The sequence below is a fragment of the Carlito syrichta genome, unplaced genomic scaffold, assembly GCF_000164805.1.
Source record: "Carlito syrichta isolate Samal-C Ts95f unplaced genomic scaffold, Tarsius_syrichta-2.0.1 Scaffold315561, whole genome shotgun sequence".
NCBI classification, from domain to species: domain Eukaryota; kingdom Metazoa; phylum Chordata; class Mammalia; order Primates; family Tarsiidae; genus Carlito; species Carlito syrichta.
The window spans coordinates 734815-755856 of NW_007259657.1; the positions used below are offsets into that span (position 1 = coordinate 734815).

Sequence of the window (21042 nt, forward strand, 5' to 3'; positions counted from 1 at the left end):
ATTGCTATATTTATTGGATAATAGATATATTATAAAATAATATACAGAGGGTACCAAAAATGTATACACATATCAAGAAAGGAAAAACTATATTAAAATTGTAATAATATATACTGATAACAAAAGATGAATACAAGTCATGTTTAACTTCTAGCAATTACAAGAGGTGCTCAAAGTGGTTGCCATCAACATCCAGATACTTCTGATTGTGGTGACCTAAATGTAATACATAGATAACATCTCTTAAAATGTGAATACATTTTTTAAACCCCATTATTATCAATTGGATATTAACAACTGGATAATTTCAGTTGCTGTATCTCTAAGTTCACTTATTAGTTCTTTTACTAACTCTAACTTACTACTGAATCTGTTTAGTTAATATTTCACTTCAGTTATTATACTTTCCAAGCTTTTAACTTCTATTTGGTTTTATTATTATATTTTCTTTTTTTTGAGTTGGAGTCTCATTCTGTCACCCAGACTGGAGTGCAGTGGCACGCTCCTGGTCACTGCAGCCTTGACCTGCTGGGCTCTGGCTATCCTTCCACCTCAGCCTTCCAAGTAGCTGGAACTACAGGTGCGCGCTACCACGCCCGGCTAATTTTTTGATTTATGGTAGAGATGAGGTCTCGCCAAGCTGCCTGGGTGGGTCTTGAACCCGCAGACTCAGGCAAACCACTCACCTCAGCCTCCCAAAGCACAGGATTACAGGCTGAGCCACCGAGCCTGGCTTACTATTATATTTTCATTTCTGTGTTGGGATTCTCTATTCTCTCATCAGACAATATTTTCCTTAAATTTATATACATATTTATAATACTCTTTTGAAGTCATTGTCTGCTAGCTGTACTCACTCTGGATCAGTCTGTCTTTTTTCCTGAATTTCAGTTACACTGTCTGTTTCTTCTCATGACTTGTCATTTCTAGTTGAAAACTAGACACTAAAGATAATAATCTGTAGCAACTCTGTATTCTGTTTTGTTCTGAGAAATTGCTGTTCTTATTGTTATTCTAGAGGCAGATAACTGTCTTGGCAAAAACTGCAAACTGTCTTACCTGTGGTTTTGGTCATTGATATCTCTGTTCAGTTTTTGTTTTTTAGCTTTCACTGCTATTTTTTAAAAAACTGGTCTTCTGGAGGTCTCTCCTCCACCTTTATTGCCCAAGGACTTGGGCAGAGTTCATATTTAAGTCTTAGAGTGCTCGGTTCTTGTAGCTTTCTTGCTCCTGTTAACTTCCCAAATACTCTGCCAACCCTGAGTTCTACTTTTGACATATTAGGCCAGTAATACTTTAACTTTGTGCTGCCTAAGTTTGGCTGTGTGGTATTTCATTACGTGGCTGTATTATTATATATAACTAATGAACATCTTCATTACTTCCAATATTCAGCTGTTATAAACAATGATGTAAACTCACTCTTGGACACATTTTATTTCACACATATATGAGTATAATATAAGTATGGGTAAAGGGCATGTGTGCTGAATGTTTTCATTTAATTTTATTTTATAAAAGTTAGAGTACAATATGACAATACAAATTTTGCTATTAACATTGTAAAGCGTTGTTTTCTGATGTCTTCTTTATTCAAGTTCAGTGATCGAATTTTCTGGTTGGTTGATATTCCTCGAGAAAATATCACACAAAACACAGGTAAGGGTGATCTGAATTAATTATCTTACTCATGGGTCTGGATTGCCAAATTAGCAAATAAAAAGCATTTATTACATTAAAAATTATTTGTTATTCCATTTAAGTGTCCCATGTAATATTTGGGAAATACATAATAAAAACATATTGTGGTTTACCAGAAATTCTAATTTAACTGGGCTTCCGGTATTTTATCTAATCGTATTCTAGGTAGATCATTTTGATATACACAACACTTATATTACCCCTTACTTAAAATAAGCTCACTTTCTAGAACTTGGAAATTGTATTATTGTTTGTGCACTAGTTAATTTTACTGAAACTGAATCATTATAAAATGCTGTCAGCTGTAAATATAATGTATTATTTTACTATATAATCTATTAGTAAGTGTTTTATGGAAGTGTAGCATGATAAGCACCCACTCTTTTACTTTTAACCCATCTATGCTCTTTTATCTGAAGTGGGTTTCTTATAAATAGCACACGGTTCAGTCTTGATTTTTATATCTAATCCAGAAATCTATCTTTTAGTTGACATTTTAGGCCATTTACACTTAATGTAATTGTTGAGCTGGACAATGGTACTGACAACTCCCACCTTGCAGGTTGCTTTCTTTTTGTTCCATCTTTTCTGTTTTACTTTTTCTTCTCTTTTTCTGCCTTTATTCATATTAATTTTTTCATGATACTATTTTATCCTCCACTATTGACTTGTTTATACCTTAAAAAAATTTTACTGACCCCTCATAGGGCTTGCACTATATATTTTAATTAATCATGGTCTACTTTTAAATAATATTATACTATCTCACAAGAAGTGTCATAATTTTTTTTTACCAAGCCACAACAATTCTAGGAGAAAAATTATGGTATAAAATACTAGTATCTAGAGTCATTGTTATGCTGGTAAGATCACTTCATAATTATTTTTTCATTATTTTATCAGCAAAATGTTTGTAGGGAAAACCTGACATTTAAATGCAGCCAAAATCATTGGAAAAGCAAAGGTTATCATTGATGATAATGTCCATATATCCTTAAGTTTCACCAACATGTCATATGAAAAAATAGTTAATTGTTTGCCTTTTGTCTTCAAACAGATATTGCAGCTGTAGAAGAATGGTTAGTAAGGATCACTTTGCATCATGGATTGAATATTTATGCCACTGAAGGAACTTTACTGGATACTGTTCGAGGTAAATGCCTACAGACAAAAGAATTCATATATTCTTTCAAAAAACTTTGAAATCTACTATATGCCAGACTCTGTGCTAAGTCCTAGAGATAAAAAAGAGATAATTATGACCCTTGACAGACTCATGATCTGATGGGGCATCTTGATAAGTTCATTGTATTAAACCAAGAGTGAATAGAAGGTGACTTAACTTTAAACCCAGAAGGTGACTTAAGAATAGACTTGACAGCAGCAGCAGTGAGTAGGGTGAGTCATGATCTGATCCATCCTCCTCCCACAGTAGTCCATGGGGTATCCAATCCATGCAGAGAGCAACCCTATTTGCCTGCCCTGAGAGCAGAAGGGAGGGGCCAGAGACCAGAGCCACTCCCTAAGGTGGAGGCCTGAAAAGAACCTGGACTCACAGAAACTGCCAGAGAGTGAGGGGTTTTGTTTGTTTTGTTTGTCTTGTTTGTTTTTTATTTTAACCTTTTTTGTTCTCTCTTTCTGTTTTGGTTTCCATTTTTTTACTTACATTGTTTCTGTTATTTAAAATTTTTTTTTTTTTAGATTTTTTGTTTATGTATGGGTAGCTTTGAGGGAGAGTACACTAACAGGTGTTTTGTTTGTTTATATGGTTGCCTATATGTTTTTGTCTTTTTTGTTTTTTTCTGTCTTTGTTTGTCTGTTTATTCATTAGTTGGTACACCCTGCTGTTTTCCCTCTTCTTCTTCTCTCTCTTCCCTTTTATCTTCCTCTTTTCTTTTCCCATTCTTTTCCCTTTTAAAAATCTCATTTTGCTTTCAGGGGCAAACAGATACCCCCACTGCATGGACAGATTGTAATAAAGTGGGAAGTGGGTTCCAGGGGCCCACACACCTGTCAGTAGATACCGATATCTGCAGATAACTTCTGAATCACAGCTCCCTGCCCCCCCAATTAAATCTCAAAACCTCAAAAAGCACAGGCCCCACCCCTAGTCCAGCTTCAGAATTGAACAAAACCAGAGGATCTACATAAGGAAGAATAGGAGATTGAGCAAACAGAAATAAAAGCTATCCCCTCATCACTGAATAGCAGAATTAAAGAAGAGGTTTAAAAAAAGAGGAGAGGGGGAGGAAAACCTACAAAAATGAAGAAAAGCCATAGGAAGGATATGAGTCTTACACAGACCCCTGGGAGGTCAGCATACAGAATACAGACTCCAGAACTCAAACAATGAAGAGCCTCTAGAATGACTGGTCTCAAACCACAAACCTGGATATCAAGATATTAATAGAGAGAATAAATATAAATGGGGAGAGACAAGAAGAAAGAATGAAGAAGTTGATAACTGAGATAACAGCAGTAAAGAATACAGTGAATACAATAAACAACAAACTGAGAAGCATGGAAAGCAGAATTAACCAAGCAAAAGAATCTCAAAGCTCGAGGACCAAAATATGGAACTAACCCAAACTGTTAAAAACATAGAAAAGAATCTTTAAAGACAGAACAAAACATCCAAGAGACAAGCAATTATTTCAAGAGGCCAAACCTAAGATTAACTGGAATCACTGAGGCAGAAAGAAAGACAGAGACCATCCTGGAACAAATATTCCATGAAAGTATTCAAGAAAACTGCCCTCATCTCATCAGTGATGTGACCATTCAAACACAAGAGATTCAGAGAACCCCTGCAAAACAGCAAATGAGAAGACCAACTCCCAGACACATAGTAATTCGCTTACACAAAGTAGGTCTAAAAAAAATTCCTAAAGACAGCAAGAGAGAAATGTAAGACTACCTACCAGGGAGAACCAATTAGAATAGCAGCAGATTTATCTACAGAGACACTTCAGGCTAGGAGAGCCTGGAGTCCAATCTTCAAAGTTCTCAAAGATAAACAATTTCAACCAAGAATTACCTACCCAGCTAAACTAAGTTTCATCAGTGATGGAGAATTAAAATTCTTCCCTGGCATTCAATTCTTTAGAGTTTATGCTACCTCCAGATCAGCTCTACAAGACTTATGAAAGTATTAAACACAGAAGAAAGGAAAATAAGAACAACAATGCCCTTCGCCAGAATGCAGGGAAAAGATTGAAAACACACATGAATGAACCCCAAAATCTAAAGAAAGACAACAAACAAATAAAGAGCAGCAACAACAACAAAGAACCTCATGTCAGGGATAAACTCTCACATCTCAATAATTAGCCTGAATGTAAACAGACTAAATGCACCACTGAAAAGACAGAGATTGGCAAGTTGGATAAAATATCATGAGGTTATAATATTTTGTCTCTAAGAAACCTATCTCACCAGAAAGGACACTCACAGACTCAAAATAAGAGGATGGGAAACAAAATTTCAGGTGAATGAGTGCAAAAGAAAACAGGAGTAGCAATCTTAATATCAGACAAAATACCCTTTAAGCTATCAAAAATCACTATGTAATGATAAAAGATTTAATCCAGCAACAGGAAATATCCATTCTAAACATATATGCACCCAACATAGGAGCACTAACTTTCATAAAGCAACTTCTAGGTAAACTAAAAAAAGATAATGCCTCTAGCACTATCATAGCTGGGGACTTAAACTCCCCACTAACAATTCTAGACAGATTATCAAGACAAAAAGTTGACAAGGAGATCTGGAACCTCAACATGATGCTTGACCAAATGGATTTTTTTTTCTTTTGAGTTGGAGTCTCACTCAGTCGCCCAGACTGGAGTGCAGTGGCCGCTCCCGGTCACTGCAGCCTCGACCTGCTGGGCTCCGGCGATCCTTCCACCTCAGCCTTCCGAGTAGCTGGAATTACAGGCATGCGCTACCACACCCAGCTAATTTTTTTTATTTATTGTAGAGATGAGGTCTTGCCAAGTTGCCCAGGTGGGTCTTGAACCCACGGGCTCAGGCAATTCACTCACCTCGGCCTCCCAAAGCGCAGGATTACAGGCTGAGCCACTGAGCCTGGCCGACCAAATTAATTTAATTGATACCTACAGAACACTTTACCCAACAACCACGGACTATGCATTCTACTCATCACCACATGGATGTACTCTAAGATCGACCACATCCTCAGCCATAAATTAGGCAAACCAAATTCCATAAGATTGGAATTCTGCCATGCACCTTCTTAGTGGAATAAAACTATCAACACCAACAAAGTTCCCCAAACACCCACAAAGACATGGACACTAAACACCATGATGCTATACAACTCCTGGGTTAACACAGAAATCCAAACAGAGATTAAAAGATACCCTGGAAACAAATGAAAATGAAGAAACATCTTACCAAAACCTCTGGGATGCCATAAGAGGGTAATTAATATCTCTACAAAGACACATGAGGAAAATGGAAAGATCACAAGTTGACAGCCTAACAGATCACCTAAAGAAGCTGGAAAAGCAAGACCAAAACCCTAACTCCAGCAGAAGAATCCAGATCACCGAAATAAAAGCCCAAATTCAGGACATAGAAGACAAAAATATAAATCAAAAAAAAAATCAATGAAACCAAAAGCTGTTTTTTTGAAAAGATAAACAAGATTGACCCCTAGCTAGACTGACCAAGAAAAAGAGAGAAAAAGCCCAAATAAACAATCAGAAATGCAAAAGATGAAGTTACCACTGACCCTGAAGAAATAAAAAATTATCAGAGATTACTATGTACACCTGTATGGAAACAAACTCAAAAACCTAAATGAAATGGATGACTTTCTTACATCATACAACCTCTCCCCACGTTGAAACAAGAAGAAATTGAGACCCTAAATAGACCAATAACAACCCAGAAAATCAACTATGTCATAAGAAAACTACCTACAAAAAAAAACTCTGGACCAGATGGCTTTCCGGCAGAATTCTACAAAACATACAAGGAGGAGCAGATATCAATCCTATTGAAAGTATTCCAGGTGATTGAGAAAGATGGACCTCTCCCCAAATCACTTTTTGAAGCTAAAATCACATTGATACCCAAACCAGGTAAAGATTCAACAAAGAAAGAGAACTATAGGCCAATATCCTTGAAGAACATGAATGCTAAAATTCTCAACAAGATTCTAGCAAACTGGATCTAACAACACATCTCAAAAATCATCCACTATGACCAAGTAGGCTTCATTCCCAGGATGCAGGCCTGGTTCAACATTCACAATAGAGTAAACATAATTAAATGTATCAACAGATGTAAAGACGAAAACCACTTGATTATATCATTAGATGTGGAAAAAGCTTTTGATAAAATCCAGCACTCTTTCTTGATAAAAAGCCTCGAACATCTAGGCATAGATGGAACATACCTCAAAATAGTAAGATCCATCGTTGAGAAACCCACAGCCAATATACTGCTAAACAGATAGAAATTGGAATCATTTCCCCTGAAAACTGGAATGAGACAAGGATGCCCACTCTCACCCCTCCTGTTCAACACAGTATTGGAAGTCCTAGCTAGAGCAATCAGACAAGAGAAGGAAATCAAGGGTAGCCAAATAGGAAAAGAGGAAGTTAAGTTATCCCTCTTTGGAGATGACATGATTCTATACCTTGAAAACCCAAGAAAATCTGCCAGAAACCTCCTTGCACTGATAAAGGACTTTGACAAAGTCTCAGGGTATAAAATAAATGTGCAAAAGACAGTCACATTTCTATACACTAACAATAAGCAAACAGAAAGCAAATAAAAAGCATAATCCCATTCACAATAGCCACACAAAAAATGAAATACCTTGTCAGCTTCCTAACCAGAGACGTGAAACACCTTTACAACGAAAACTACAAAGCACTGCAAAAAGAAATCAAAGAAGACACAAACAAATGGAAAAATATTCCATGCTCATGGATTGGAAGAATCAACTTGTTAAGATGTCCATCCTACCCAAGGCAATCTACAGATTTAATGCAATACCCATTAAATTACCGGCTGCATTCTTCTCAGAATACAGGAATTCATATGGAAACATAAATGACCACAAATAGCCAAAACAATCCTCAGCAAAAAAAAAAAAAAAGAAAGAAAGAAAGAAAAAAGCAGGAGGTATCACACTCCCACACTTTAAACTTTATTATAAAGCTACAATAATCAAAGCAGCCTGATATTGGTACAAGAACAGGCATATAGACCAATGGAACAGGATAGAGATTCCAGAAACAAAACCTCAATTTCTCAAACAACTCATCTTCAACAAAGCTTCCACCACCAACCACTGGGGAGAGGAGAACCTATTCAGTAAATAGTGCAGGGAAAACTGGCTGATCACATGCAGAAGATTAAAAGAAGACCTCTACCTATCACTATACACAAAAGTCAGTTCTAAACAGATCAAAGACCTAAACGTAAAACCTCAAGCTATCAGAACCTTAGAAAATGCAGGAGACATTCTTATGGAAATTGGAACTGGCAACCAATTCCTGATTAAAACCCCAAGTGCCCATGCCATAAGAGATAAGATAGACAAGTGGGACCTCATCAAACTGACAAACTTCTGCAAAGCCAAAGAAATCATCAAAAGAGCAGGGGACAGTCCATGGACTGGGGAAGAAAATTGTCAACTGTATATCTGACAAAGACCTAACATCTAGGATCTACAAGGATTTCAAACATGACAGAAAGAAAAACAAACAGCCTCATTACAAAGTGAGCAAAAGATATGAATAGATACTTCTCAAAAGAAGGCATACGAGCAGCCAACAGGTAGATGGAAAAATGCTCAGCCTCACTAATCATCAAAGAAATGCAAATTAAAACCACACTGAGATACCACCTAATTTCAGTCAGGATGACCATCATCAATAACTCCAAAAACAACAGATGATGGAGAGGATGTGGGGAAAAGGGAACACTTCTACACTGTTGATGAGAGTGTAAACTAGTACAACCTCTGTGAAAAACAGTTTGGCGATTCCTAAAAGGTCTAAAAAATCAACCTTCCATGTGACCCTGCAATCCCCCTACTGGGAATATATCCAGAGGAACTGAAATCACTCTATGGAAAAGACACCTGCACATGCACGTTTATTGCAGCATTGTTCACAATAGCAAAAACATGGAAACTGTGCTGTCCATAGAAAGAGGACTGGATAAAAAATGTGGTACACATACATCATGGAATACTATGCAGCCATAAAGAAGGACAAAATTATGAACTTCACAGCAACTTGGATGGATTTAGAGTCTATAATACTGAGTGATCCATCACAGAAACAAAGAACTGAGTATCACATGTTCTCACTCATAAGTGGACCATGAACAATTATTGTAATACCATAAGAAAAGAATGTAAGTAGTGGGAAATTGCTGGGGCAGGTTTGGCAGTAGTGGGATTCTGGGAGGTGGCACACCTCATCAACAAGTGTACCTGCATAATGAACATTTGTGTACTTAACCCTGAATTGTACCCTACATCTTTAAAATAAAAAAAAATATTATGCAGGAAAAAAATAAAGCCAAGAGAAGTTAAGTGATTTGATTAATATCACACAGTAATTAAATGCAAAACCTTGAAAAATAAAAAATAAAGAGGTAAGAATAAGCACACAATTTTTATAAATAAATTCTTTTTTCTTGGGTCTCCTCTAGTAGAGCAGCCAAGTGATCTCTCTCTCTCTCTTTTTCTTTCTTTCTTTCTTTTTTTTTTTTTGATGGAGACAAGATCTTGCTATATTGCCCAGCCAGGTCTTGAATTCTTGGCCTCCAGCAATCCTCCCACCTCAATCTCCCAAAGTGCTGGGATTACAGGCATGAGCCATTGCACCCAGCTGCTTTTTCACTCAATGTTTTTGAGTTATGTTCTTGGTGATACATACAGGTCTATTTCCTTCATCTTAACAGAATATTCCATCATATTTTAAATTAAAAAATTAAATATTTGTGGGTAATTATTAATAGGGGTCTGCAAAATGTGCTATAGAAATATGAAAATGCATCTTTACTGTGGCCACACTGGAAGTCATTATAAACAATACTTTACGAAGTCAGTTTTGTATCTTAGATGCATCTTATTTAGTTGTTTATTGCATCACAGTCTTCTTTATGAGGGCCACCAGTAAAAAGTCTTGTAAGAACAGTAGTCTTCTAAAAATTAAAAATTTGTTGCAGCCAGGCTTGGTGGCTCAGCCTGTAATCCCGCACCTTTGGGAGGCTGAGGTGAGTGGATTGCCTGAGACCGCGGGTTTGAGACCCACCTGGGCAGCGAGACCTCATCTCTACAATAAATCAAAAAATCAGCCGGGTGTGGTAGCGCGTGCCTGTAATTCCGGCTACTTGGACGGCTGAGGGGGAAGGATCGCCGGACCCCAGCAGGTCAAGGCTGCGGTGGCCGGGAGCAGCCACAGCACTCCAGTCTGGGTGACAGAGTGGGACTCCAACTCAAAAAAAAAAAAGTTAGCGGGTGCGGTAGCGTGCACCTGTAGTTTCAGCTACTTGGAAGGCTGTGGTGGAAAGATCTAGGCCACACCCCAAGTCACTCAGCCATCTGTCTCCTCCATGCCATTCCAATGCTGTCAATCACAGGAACCAGTGACCTTCATGCTGGTCACTTTTCTGTCTACTTCTTAGTTTCCCAGTAGCAGTCAGAGCTTCTAATCACCCCCTTTTACTGAAAACGCTTAAAATACAGTACCTGGGTTTGAGGAGACTAAACATACGTAGAGGGACACTGTCAGTTCAGTGCAGTTGTGTCTGAACTTAGGTGTCCTGGGCGCTAAGGTCTGGCTATAAACAGCCTCTGGACACACACCACACCCTCAAGGCCAGCTGTTTTGCCTCAGTTTTTATGAATTCCAGAGTGACTTTCTGCGGAATTCGTTTAGCTATAAATTGTGTTTTCTTTCCCTTCTCGACTGTCCCCATGTACACTGTGTCAACCCAGATGAAGACTTGGCTCCTTTTCTTACTAAAGTCCTTGGGTTTGTAGCAGATTTTACTGGAAGTTTGGGGAGACAGAGGAGATTTATAAGGTAGGATGTAGACAGTGAAAGACCTGATTGCTAGATGCCTCTGTTCTTGAAAGTCCTCTGACTGTTTTTGACATTTCAACAGCAGTATTCTTTCAGACCGACCCGGCTTGCTTTGTGGAGTCTCATTTCTTACTTTTCTTTCTTTCTTTCTTTTTTAAGATGTGAAAACAGGATTTATTAAAAGGACAGAAAAGCTCACACAGTGAGAGGGAACCCGATAGGGTCGCCCCTCATTTTTTCATGCATGAACATTTGACTTTATCTAGCTCCAGTCCTCTGCATGTCCACAATTAGTGTTTTATGTGGAAAAAGTCACAAAGCCCTGTCTGGCTAGGGTCTTGCAAAAGAATCATTATCACCTGGTATCAAAGGGAAGAGTGAGGAGGAGGGGACTGCTTCTCCTCATTACAGTGAAGGGCAGGTACTCTCGGAGCCCCTGGGAGAGGGCCTCCCTCACTCCAGGACTTCCTGGAAGGCTTCCCGGAGGAGGGGAGGTGACATCAAAATCAAGACCTGTAAAAGGGGATTGGGAGAAAACAGACATCCTGAAGTCCATGAGCCGGAGCCTAGATGGGATGATAGGTCTGGCCAGAAAGCCAGAAGCCGGGAGGATGTCGATGTCACGGGAAGGGCCTTGCCACATCCCCTGAGCCCATGGGAGATGTCCCGCCCTGATTGATTTCTCCCTGTTGGTCCCACACCCAGCTTCTTTCTGTCCTCCAGAAACCCCCAAGATTCTTGGCCACAAATGAGAATCTTCCCTCTTCTCCCAGCTACTCTGGAGACACCCTCATTTTTATATGACTATATTCTCATTTTTTACACGACTCTGCCATTTCCATGGTAAACAGGCGGCCCATGAAGCAGTTGTGCCCTGAGTTGTGAACTTAACGCGTGCAGCTCCATTTCCTGGGACAGGCCCTTCAGCAAATGGCATCTCCAGATGTGGACAAAGCAACACCTCCCACCCCAGGTGCTCCTCCGCAATGCAAACTTGCAGGTCCCCCATCAACGGATAGAACGCTATTCCTTCTGCACTGGAGATCAGAACCCACCCATTTTAGACCAAGAAGAGTGAGGCCATACTCCCTTTTCTGAGCTATGGAATCCTTTCTTTACACCGTTCTTTTAAATACATTAAAGGGAAGTAATGGCGCTCCATTTTCAGGAGTGCTGCCACAGTTTCAACACCCGTGTTTTTATTTCCACAGAACCTATTCTTCAGTGGTCTCTGGGGCTAAGGATGCCAGAAAGCAAAATCAGTCAATTATATCAATTTGTGGCAGATCTCAAAGTGACGAAATGCCCCTGTGCCAACGATGTGGCATTGCTAGGCTTCATCATGGATGGCACAGTGGATGGTATGTTGACGACTTAACTGAATGTTGAAATTGGCATTTTCTAACCATGGTGTTTAACTGGCAGCAGGAACTAAGTGCATGGACACAGTGGAGTGAAAATGTTTCCTAAAATACCTAGACTTAACTTTGAATCTCCCTGCTTCCTCTCCCTGCAAGTGTGAAATATTCGGTCTATTTCTGCTGTGACTTTTTGTTAATCGTGGCTCTGGTGACGCCTAACTTCATGTATCCTCAGCACTCCTCTGATATGCTACTTCCTTTTAGAAACCATTCCCTGCATTTCTAATCCCTCTGCTGTTCTTGCCATGTATAAGCAGGTATTGTTCCCATGGTACTACATTGTTTTATTTATTACATATGTAATTTTTCATTACTACTGTGATATCTAATAGCATTAATATAGAAAAAAATGACAACTATTTTTCTCTATTCTCTCATCCATAACACTTCTGACACCAAGTATGAATTTTTCATGTCAAATAAGTCTTCAAGTTATCTGGGATGCCGAGTGGGTGGCCTAGGACTTAAGACGACTCTGGCACTAGCTATCGGAGCAGGTACAGACCCCGTAGAATAAGGGCTCAGTCCCAGGGCTGCCACCCAGTTCAGATGCTGGGAAAAGTCCCACATTGTGCTTCTAATCAGTTGACTATGAATTGGGGGTTCCCACAGTCCCCTTCTTGGCTTCAGTATTGTGCCAGAGCAGGCCACAAAACTTAAGGAACATTTCCTTATGATGCCAGTTTACCATAAAGGGCATGCCTAAGGGTATAGATGGAGAGTGGATGGAGAGAGGCATTAGTATGGTCCAAGGGTTTCTGCCCCCAGGAGACGAAGGGGAACGTTGAGTATGGTCCAGGGGGTTCTCAGGATGGGGCTTCTGTCCCCAGGAGATGGAGAGGGACATTGTCATGGTTCATGGGGTTCTCAGGAAGGAGCTTCTGTTCCCACAAGATGGAGGGAGGTGATGGCGTGGTCCATGAGGTTCTCAGACGGGACTTCTGTCCCAGGAAAGAGAGATGTTGGCACAGTCCAGAAAGTTCTCAGGACAGGGCTTCTGTCCTCAAGAGATGGAGAGAGATGTTGACATGGTCCATGGTGTTCTCAGGATGGAGCTTCTGTCCCCAGGTGATGGAGAGGGATGTTGAGTATGGTCCAAGAGTGTTCTAAGGATAGGACTTCTGTCCCCGGGAGATGGAGAGGGACATTGGGTGTGGTCCATGGCGTTTCTCAAGATGGTGCTTCTAACCCCAGGAGATGGAGAGGGTCATTAGCTTCATCCATGGGGTTCTCAGGATTGGGCTTCTGTTTCCAGGAGATAGAGAGTGACATTGGGTGTGGTCCATGGCGTTTCTCAAGATGGGGCTTCTAACCCCAGGAGATGGAGAGGGTCATTAGCTTCATCCATGGGGTTCTCAGGATTGGGCTTCTGTTTCCAGGAGATAGAGAGTGACATTGGCACAGTATAGGAAGTTCTCAGGACAGGACTTCTGTCCCCAAGAGATGAAGAGAGACATTGGCACAGTCCAGAGAGTTCTGAGGATGGGGCTTTGGTTCCCAAGAGGTGGAGAGGGATGTTGGCATAGTTCATGGGGCTCTCAGAATGGGGCTTCTGTCCCCAAGTGATGGAGAGGGATGTTGGGTGTGGTCCAGGGGTGTTTTAAAGACAGAAGATGGAAAGGGAGATGGAAAGGGACATTGACATAGTCCATGGGATTCTCTGGATGGGACTTCTGTCCTTAGAAGATGGAGAGGGATGTTGGATGTGGTCCATGGGATTCTCAGGATGGGGTTGCTGTCCCCAGGAGATAGAAAGGGTCATTGGGGCTGTCCAGGAGGTTCTCGGGATGTGACTTCTGTTCTCAGGAGATGGAGAGAGACAGTGCAGTCCAGGGGGTTCTCAGGATGGGGCTTCTGTCCCCAGAACATGGAGAAGGACATTGGCATGGTCTAGGGGGTCTCAGGACTCAACTTCTGTCCCCAGGAGATGGAGAAGGACATTGGGTATGGGCCAGGGTGTTCTCAGGATGGGGCTTCTGTCCCAAGGAGATGGAGAGGGATGTTGGTATGGTCCATTGTGTTCTCAGGACAGGACTTTCATCCCTAGAAGATGGAGAGGGACATTGGGTGTGTCTGGGGGGTCCTAACGATGGGGTTTCTGTCCCCAGGAGATGGAGAGGGATGTTGTCTTGGTCCACGGAGTTCTCACAACAGGGATTTCATCTCTAGTAGATGGAGAGGGATATTGAATGTGGTCCAGTGTATCCTAAGGATGTGGTTTCTGTTCCCAAGAGAAGGTGAGAGAAGTGGGCATAGCCCAGGGGATTCTCAGGATGCAACTTCCGTCCCCACTAGATGGAGAGGAACAATAGGTTTAGTTTGAAGGTTTCTCAGGATGGGACTTCTGTCTCCAGGAGATGGAGAAGGATGTTGGCATGGTCCAGGGGCTTATGAGGACAGGGCTTCTGTCCCCAGAAGATGAAGAGAGATGTTGGCATGGTCCAGGGGTTCTCAGGACCAGTCTTCCATCCCCCAGGAGATGGGGAGGGACTTTGTCATGGTCCAGGGGATCCTCAGTATGAGGTTTCTGTCCCCATAAGATGGAGAGAGATGTTGGCATGGTCCAGGGTGTTCTAAGGTTGGGGCTTCTGTCCCCAAGAGATGCTTAGGGATGTTGGGTGTGTTCCAGGGGGGATCTAAGGACAGGGCTTCTGTCACCAGTAGATGGAGAGGGGTGTTGGTATGGTCTATGAGGCTTCTATCACCATGGATGGAGAGGGACATTGGGTATGGGTCAGGAGGTTCTACAGAAAGAGTTTCTGTCTCCAGGAGATTGAGAGGTACATTGGCATGGTCCACGGGGCTCTCAGGTTGGGGCTCTGTTCCCAGGAAATAGAGAGGGAAATTGTCGTGGTCCATGTGGTTCTCAGGACAAGGTGTCTGCTCCCAAGGATAGAGAGGGATGTTGGCATGGTACAGGTGGTTCTCAGGATGGGGCTTCTGTCTCCAGACGATGGAGAGGGTTGTTGGCATAGTCCAGGGGATTCTCAGGATGGGACTTCTGTCCCCAGGAGATGGAGAAGGATGTTGGTGCAGTCCAGGGGGTTCTCAAGACAGGGCTTCTGTCCCCCGGGAATGGTGATACACCCACTCCTGGTATGTGTGTTTCCCATCTGAATACTCTGTCCTTGAGGAAGTCATGAAGAGCATGATTCCTTAGTTCCATTCCATAACCTCCAGCACCTCTCACCTTCCTGGGAGATAGTCATGGGCTTGGAGTTCTAAGCTCCAATCCTGGCTGTCTTTCTCTGGTGACAGTCCACATGCCAGAGCCATCTGGAGCCCTCCAAGAGTGGCTGCATTAGAACAAAAGTCATCCCATCACCAGTAAATTCCAAGGCATGTAGGGGATATGTCAGGAACAGGTAAAACAATGTCCAAATAAAAGATGCTCTCAGAACCCCATAGTGCAGAAAACTAAGAGGTTTGGGGGCTCCATTAGGAGCCAGAGACCAAGACCAAACATGTATTTCTTATCACCTCACAATATCACAGCTTTGTGACACATTTTAGCTACTAATCCAGCATTCTAATTGTTGTTCTTAGCTAATTGATGACCTTCTAGTCCCCAAATCCAATAACACAATGGGTAAAATTTTAATATAGTGATTAAAAAATAAGAAACAAAACTGTATTACTCACAGATAATATGTATAAAAATCCAAAAAGATATGTGGAAAAACTATCAGAACAAATGTGGGAGCACTATAAGGTTGTGAGTTGTGTAACAATATCTACACCCACCCACCCAAAACCAATTCAAGGTAATAGTTTTTAAAATCCTCTCCACAAGGTAGCAAATCCCACATGTGTCTGGGAATAAGATCAAAAAAGGAGTTGCAAGGCCTGTTGTGCAGAAATTAGAAAACTCTAAATGAAGGCCGTAAAAAAGAGACCAAAGTGCGCATGAGATTCCATGTTCATAAACAGGAACTTCCAGTGTTATGAAGATGTTCAATCTCTTCAAATTTATCAGTCAACTCAATACACTTCCAAGAAAAATTCTGGCTATAATTTTGGGCTTTGTGGGGGTTTTGTGTAGAATTTGAGAAACCAATTCCCTAATCCCTACAGGAGAGTGAAGCCCCATGAAGTACAAACATAAATTTAGAGGAGATTCAAAAGGACAAACATGTGTGCTCCCACGGCTGATTGTGGAATGCGGGGTGAGACAGACAGCCTTGCTCCGAACTCCTTGAACTCCTTGGCCACCTGGTGGCTTGCAGCTGGACATGGTGTCCCTTCCCGCTCTGTTGGTCCTGGGCTACATGATATCAGCCCACCTGGTTCCATTGCCAGGAGGTCTGGGCTAGGCCCACCTCCTCCCTTTCATTATCCCAAAAAACTTTACCCTGGGGACTGTTGGAGGGGTGCCTTCCTGGCACCTAATGCTGGCTCCTGCCATCCAGCTGGAATTCTGGGGGAAAGGCCGTCATGGCCCCTTAGGGCTCAGGGTCACTCTCCCCCCGCGACCTCTCAGAAAAGGAACAGTGGCAGGTCCTGTTGGTGAAACCACCTTTCCTCAGCCGGTCACCACTGTTCTGAAGCAAGAAAGAATCCTGTGTGCCGAGCTGCCAGGGCCAGGTCCTGTTTGTCCCTCTGTCCTGCATGCCATGCGGAGTTCATGATGGGTATAGTAACCTGGGAGTGTGCTCCAGTTTCGACTTAGTACCCACCCCCTCCTAGCACAAGACAGATCCCATCAGGCTTCATTGTTCACTTCCAGAAACACACACCTCCCAGCCCGCCTGTGGCTGCCCTGCCACACAGGGCTCTGATTGCCCTTACTACGAACCAGGCCTCTGTCCCTCTCTGTCCACCCAAGTCCTTTCATGGAATTTGCAGTCTGTCATCAACAAACACCCCAGACCACTGATGTTTTCTCTGAGTGGTCCCTGAACTACCTCGCAGTGCGCAGTCGCCCGGCCATGCCCCCATGGTGTCTTCCCCTCAGTCTGCCTGCACACACAGAGCTCAGAACCTGGGGGCAGGGCTGTTGTCCTTACAGTCACTGGTTTATAATCATGCCGCCCTCCCCTTCAAAACTCCCAGCTCCTTGGAACTCAGTACTACCTCCCTCGATTTTCAGTGGTTGCAGGCATGTGATGTGTACTCACTCATTGACAAGTCTAGCCACTGGGTTCCTGCCTCCCTCTCTCCTTAATTTTTGTCACAGTTTTTGGTGGCTTCACCATCCATATGGATGGCCGTGCGATCCCAGCCTCCCAATCCCACTCCTACAGATGCATTCTTGATCTGTCATCTCTGAGGACATAGTCATCTCCAAAGCCCCCAAACGCATCCTGTGCCCCATCCACTGCCTCTGACCCTTCCTGCCTATTCCAGCACTCACACTCCAATGCCGCTGTGACCTCATCGAGACTTTGACCCATTGTCCTGGCCACCTTCCTCACTGCCCAACTCCTTGTTTTCCTCTTTCCTCATATCTTTTCATAGCCATCCTTCTCAACGCTTCTGTGACTGCCTCACCTTGCCCTCTTCCTCGCCTGCACCCCCTCTCTCCCTTTAGTCACAACGCCCTCTGCTCCGCCCTGGATGGGCAGGACACCACTAGGCTGGCTTCACGCTAGTCTCACCGTCGCCTTCCCCTGACAGGCCTCACTGTGGACTCACGATTGCGGGTGGGGGTACTCGGCACCACCTGAGATCCCACCACTCTCGTAGCCTCGTCACACTTCCCTCTCCTGGACATGCCATGCCACTTCCTCCCCCTCCTACACTTGGCCATGCCTCGACCTAGGACTTCACAGAGTCAGTAAAGAATCATTCTTTAATGATTGATGACTGGGAGCTGTTGTCACACCTGAAAGCCACCCTCCTGCCGTGTTTGCTACCTGCTTTCCCCTGTCGCACTGTGAATGTCTTGGCCGCTTTCAAGGCCACCCTCCACCCTCATGTTTGGGGTTTTGGTTCTCATGGTCATCAGGAGAACCTTGCCCCACATCTGTCCTGCATCTCACTTGCTCTTTGATGTCACCATGCTCCTCCTCCCCACTGAACTGTGTCTGATTGCATCAGACATGCCCCAATATCCCCATCTTGAACAAAACTTGCATCTCACTGTGCTCCCACCCCTTCAAAGCAAAACTCATGGACATGATGTGCTGTACCTACATTCCCTTATAAATCTGACTTTGACTTCCATACTTTCCTAAGCCAGTTCTTCTCAAGACCACTTGAGGTCTCCATCCTGCCAATTCCAGCAGTCTGTCCCTCATACCTGTTCCATGTTCCCCCAAGCAGCACCAAGCACAGTGGACCACACTTCCCTGCATACTCCTCTCTTGGCTTTCTTGACACCTCCTCAAGTCCTTTGCTCTTTCCTCTTGGTCATTCCTTGGTTTCTGGGGGGTCCTTTTCAGTGTGACCCCAAATGTTAGTGAACCTAGGACTCAGTCCCTGACTCGCCTTCTTTAGGTTACCACGTTCTCCCCAAAGACTTGATCTTGTCTGAAGGTAGCTGTGCCTTCTTGGCTCATGAGTCCCTGCTGATCCCCGCTGCTGGTGCCGACTGCTCCTTTAGGACCAAATGTCCTGTGTCTAATCGCCTATTCTACATGTCCTCTCAATGCCTAGCAGTCATCCCAAGCATAACAAGTCTACTTCAGAGCTCTTGGCTCATCTCCCTGTAAAATCTGCTCCTCTTCAATAGTCCTTACCTCAATTAGTATTAATTTAGTCTAAATTGCCATCTAGGACACACTTTTGATGGCTCTGACTCTCGTGACATTCCTGAATGATGCTTAATAGTCCCAAGTATGACCCCCACTCGCCTCGGCTAAAACCTTACACCAAGTCAGCATTGCTTCCTACCCAGCACATTATAGCTTCTTGTGTGTCCATCTGTTGCTATTCTCGCCCCAATATAAGCCAAGGTGATTTTCTAAGCATACACAGACCACATCACACCCTCACTTCAAGCACTCCATGGCTCCCCTTGGCCATTAGAGCAAAAACCAAACTCCTCACAAGGGTCTACATCAGTCTCTGTAACCCTGGGATACAGTTGTGGACAATTTGTCAAAGAGAGTGGCCTTCAACTTAATTTTAGTCTAAAAATACCAACCAGCATAAAGTATTTATTTTATTGCTTATTTCTCCATTAAATATTTCTAAACTTTGCAGGGGTCTGATGATGTGTTACCATGCTGGATGCCTGTAGTCATTCCCAAGTAGAATATCCCACTATTATCTGCAAAAGTAGACTTCATGCCTAGGAAGGAAAGGCTTATCTTTCGTTTTCTTCTTCCTGGAAAAGGGATACAATAAAAACAATTTCGTGTCCATCTTTCCCTGCACAGGAATAAGCATGATGTCCTCTGTTGGAAACAAAGTGTATGCATTCGATTATCAAGTGTCTTCAGCCTCCCCAACTCCCAGCCCCAGTAGTTAATACCTGTTGACAAAATTTCAGAACAACATCCCATATTAAAACACAAAAATCTCTCAACATGCCTAGCTATAGCCAAGGAAAGTTGAGATTGGTAATAAAGTGGTTTCAGCGTTGCAGTGTGTTCAGTCTTCCATCTTCTTTTAAGAGGTTTTCATGAGGCTTTAGCAAAGTTCTTCCTTCCTCCCTCCCTCCCTCCCTCCCTCCCTCCCTTCCTTCCTCCCTTCCTTCCTTCCTTCCTTCCTTCCTTCTTTCCTTTCTTCCTTCTCTCCCTTCTCTCTTTCATCTTTCTTTCAAGTTAGTGTCTCACTCTGTCACCCTGGCTGGAGCACAGTGGCCACTGCAGCCTCGACCTGCTAGACTCAGGCGATCCTTCCGCCTCAGCCTTCCGAGTAGCTGGTGCTACTCGGAGTACAGGTGCGCGCCATTACACCTGACTAATTTTTTTATTTACTGTAGAGACAAAGTTTCACCGAGTTGCCCAGGTTGGTTTGGGACTCCTGGGCTCAAGCAATCCTCTCACCTTGGTCTCTCAAAGTGCTGGGGTTACAGGCATGAGCCACTGTGACTGGCCAAGAGGATTTATTTTAAAGGCATAGCTCCCAGAGGGGACTGCTGTAGGTATTGGAAGGTTGGCTGAAGTGCTGTGGTGTCACCTGAAGTCACTCCATCTTTCTAGTGCCTAGGAAGTGAGAATCAAACTGAAGGAGGGTGCTGGAGCTGGAGAGGAGCTGGGGATAGAAGATGGAGCAGATTCAGGCTCCTGCCCTAGGGCCTAACACTAGATTTCCATGGCAGGCTTTGTCAGGTGGCTTGATCTTACTTTGACTTTTCTTTTGCAGTGGGTGTTTTCATAGGTGTAACCTCTTCTGGATTCTGGCATTACAAAGATACCATGTGGTACAACATGACAGACACCATCTTTTCCCAGCTCCAGGAAGGTAAATCCTGATGGTATCTTCGTCTTGAGCATGAAGCTTACACCAACACTTGATCAGTATTGATGAAATGTCTTAGCTTTGCTGAGGAGTTTGCTTTCCTCTTACGTCTTAATCCATGATGTGATTTCTTTCTTTAGAATATACAGAAATTTCAGTGGTGGATTTGGTCTTAACCAATCACTTTTTGATCATCCTTACCACCCTGGGTCTTTTTGTAAGTGAAGACCTACGCTATCCATCAGCTCATGTCTTAAAGGTATGTGCATTGCTTCATCACTAACAGTTGACCTGAAATATTTTCTGTGATATAAAGATAAGTATTTAATATTTGAGCTATGTGTGGTATATCTTAGAATTGAAAAACTTCCTCCTTTGAAAGAAATGTAAAAGCATAATACAGCAACGTTTTCCTTTGCCTTATAGCATTGGATACATAATTTGGAAATGGTGTTATTTTATTGCTATTCAAATGTATAGTAAGTTTG

At 42.7% G+C, this 21042-nt stretch overlaps 1 protein-coding gene across 1 annotated transcript in view; it reads left to right on the top strand.

Annotated features, from left to right (window-relative positions):
- CATSPERB (cation channel sperm associated auxiliary subunit beta) overlaps nucleotides 1–21042 on the top strand; it is a 93954-nt gene that overhangs the window by 13384 nt on the left and 59528 nt on the right. Inside the window, exons 4-8 of the mRNA XM_021706411.1 lie at nucleotides 1599–1659; nucleotides 2759–2854; nucleotides 11996–12145; nucleotides 20459–20557; nucleotides 20695–20813. Coding sequence (XP_021562086.1) covers nucleotides 1599–1659; nucleotides 2759–2854; nucleotides 11996–12145; nucleotides 20459–20557; nucleotides 20695–20813 — 525 coding nt within the window. The remainder of the gene's footprint in view (nucleotides 1–1598; nucleotides 1660–2758; nucleotides 2855–11995; nucleotides 12146–20458; nucleotides 20558–20694; nucleotides 20814–21042) is intronic.